This window comes from Mesitornis unicolor, unplaced genomic scaffold (genome assembly GCF_000695765.1).
Source record: "Mesitornis unicolor isolate BGI_N332 unplaced genomic scaffold, ASM69576v1 Scaffold50553, whole genome shotgun sequence".
NCBI lineage: Eukaryota > Metazoa > Chordata > Aves > Mesitornithiformes > Mesitornithidae > Mesitornis > Mesitornis unicolor.
The window spans coordinates 1-1,771 of record NW_010176343.1 but is presented as its reverse complement, the minus strand read 5'-3'; the positions used below and the strand labels follow the sequence as shown (position 1 = coordinate 1,771).

At 61.3% G+C, this 1,771-nt stretch overlaps 1 protein-coding gene across 1 annotated transcript; it reads right to left on the bottom strand.

The window, feature by feature from the left end:
* Positions 1-28: 28 nt before the first annotated feature.
* Positions 29-1,291, bottom strand: LOC104538486 (ephrin type-A receptor 2-like; the record flags this gene model as incomplete). The annotated part of the gene is made up of 2 exons (XM_010181705.1): positions 29-692; positions 1,224-1,291. Coding segments are annotated over 2 exons (732 nt in total), but the record flags the coding sequence as incomplete, so codon positions are not given.
* Positions 1,292-1,771: the final 480 nt, after the last annotated feature.

Genomic DNA, 1,771 nt, shown 5'->3' with positions numbered 1-1,771 from the left:
TCCCCATTTTATCCCCCCAAATCCCTACCTTGGCAACTCTCCCCCACTCTCTGGTAGCCGGCCCGGCACAGGCACTCGCCAATGGGCACCAACCACTCGCCGTCGGCGTTGCAGTGCAAGGTGGGCGCTTGGGTGGCCACTGCCTCCTCCACGCAGGTGCCCCGCACCTCGGCCAAGGTCTGCGAGTCGACGCCGGCCACCGTTTCGGGAAAACGGGCCATGCCCCGGAAAACCGCCGGGCACCGCTTGTAGTAAATCCGCACGGACAGCAGCGCCACGCAAGCTCCTAAATCCTGGAAAGCCAAGTAGAAACCTTTCCGGCGGAGAGGTCCCACTGAGCACACCTCCACGTTGAGCTTGACGTTGCGGGTGGCAAAGTCCTCCTGGACAGTGATTTCGTCGGGGGCAATGGTGTCAATCTTCTTGAACTGCCTCTTCTGGAAGTTGGTGCCGTAGTCCACGTCAGATTCGGCGTAGTAGAGGTTGAAGGTCTCCTTGCAGGAGCCGCCACCAGCGATGGGGAAGCTGTTGCAGTCGCGGACGGTGAACTGGAGCTCGATGAAGATGCGCTGGGCCACCCCGCGGTAGATCCAGTTGGTGCGGAGCCAGTTCTCCTGCTCGCCCTCCAGCACGTTGCACACCGAGTAGATGTAGATGGAGGAGTCGTTCAGGACGTGCTGCAGCAGGTCCCACTGCCCCAGAGAGAGAGAAATGGGGGCTATGGCAGGGAAACTGAGGCAGGGTGGGTGGTGCCCTTGGTCCTCACGGATGTACTTGTCCTCATCCCCCTGGATGCCCCTGTTTTCATCTCTGGGCTTCTCCGTGCCATGGATGTCCCCATCCCCATGGAGGTCTCCATTCCCATGGATGATTCAATCCCTATCCTCATGGAAGTCCCCATCCCCATGCCCATGCAGGTCCCCATGGATGTCTCTGTCCCCATCCCCATGGACATTCCCATCTCCATCACCATGGAGGTCACTATTACCATGGATGACCCAATCCCTATTCCCAGAGAGGTCCCCATCCCCAGTTCCCATGGGTGTCCCTGTCCCCACACCCATGGATGTCCCAGTCCCCACACCCATGGAGGGTCCCAGTCTCCATGGGTATGCCTGTCCCCATCCCCATTGAGTTCCCCATGAACATCCCCATCCCCAGTGATGTCCCCGTCCACGGATGTCCCCAACCCCAGGCAGCTGCCCGTGCCCCTGGGTGCTCACCCCTCTGCCGTAGGGCTGGGTGAGCCAGCCCAGCTCCCCCTGCGCCTTAGCGAAGTCCAGCAGCACCACTGTGAGAGAAGAGAGGAGAGGAGAGGGGTGTCAGTGTGAGGGGTGAAGCCAGGGAGATGCCACCAGGACACACAGATGGCCCCAGGATGTGCAGATGCCACCAGTACACCCGGATACCTCTGGGATCCAAGGATGTCCCTGGAACCCATGGGTGTATCCCTGGAGCCCACGGCTGCAGCCAGGATCCCTAGATATCTCTGGGACCCACAGATGTACCCCAGGACCCACAGATGTCCCCGGGACCTATGGACATCTACCAGGACTACAGAAGTCCCCCAGGCCCCATAGATGTCCCTTGCACCCATGGATGTCCCCAGGACCCACATGTACATCCCTGGTCCCCACAGACGCCCCCATGACCCATGGGGATATCCCCAGGACCTGCAAACCCCACTGGGACCCACGGATTCCGCTGGGACCCCCAAGAAGCCCCCCTGGTTCAGCCTCCCCCAGAAGGGGAAGCCGCGGCAGCGCCCCAC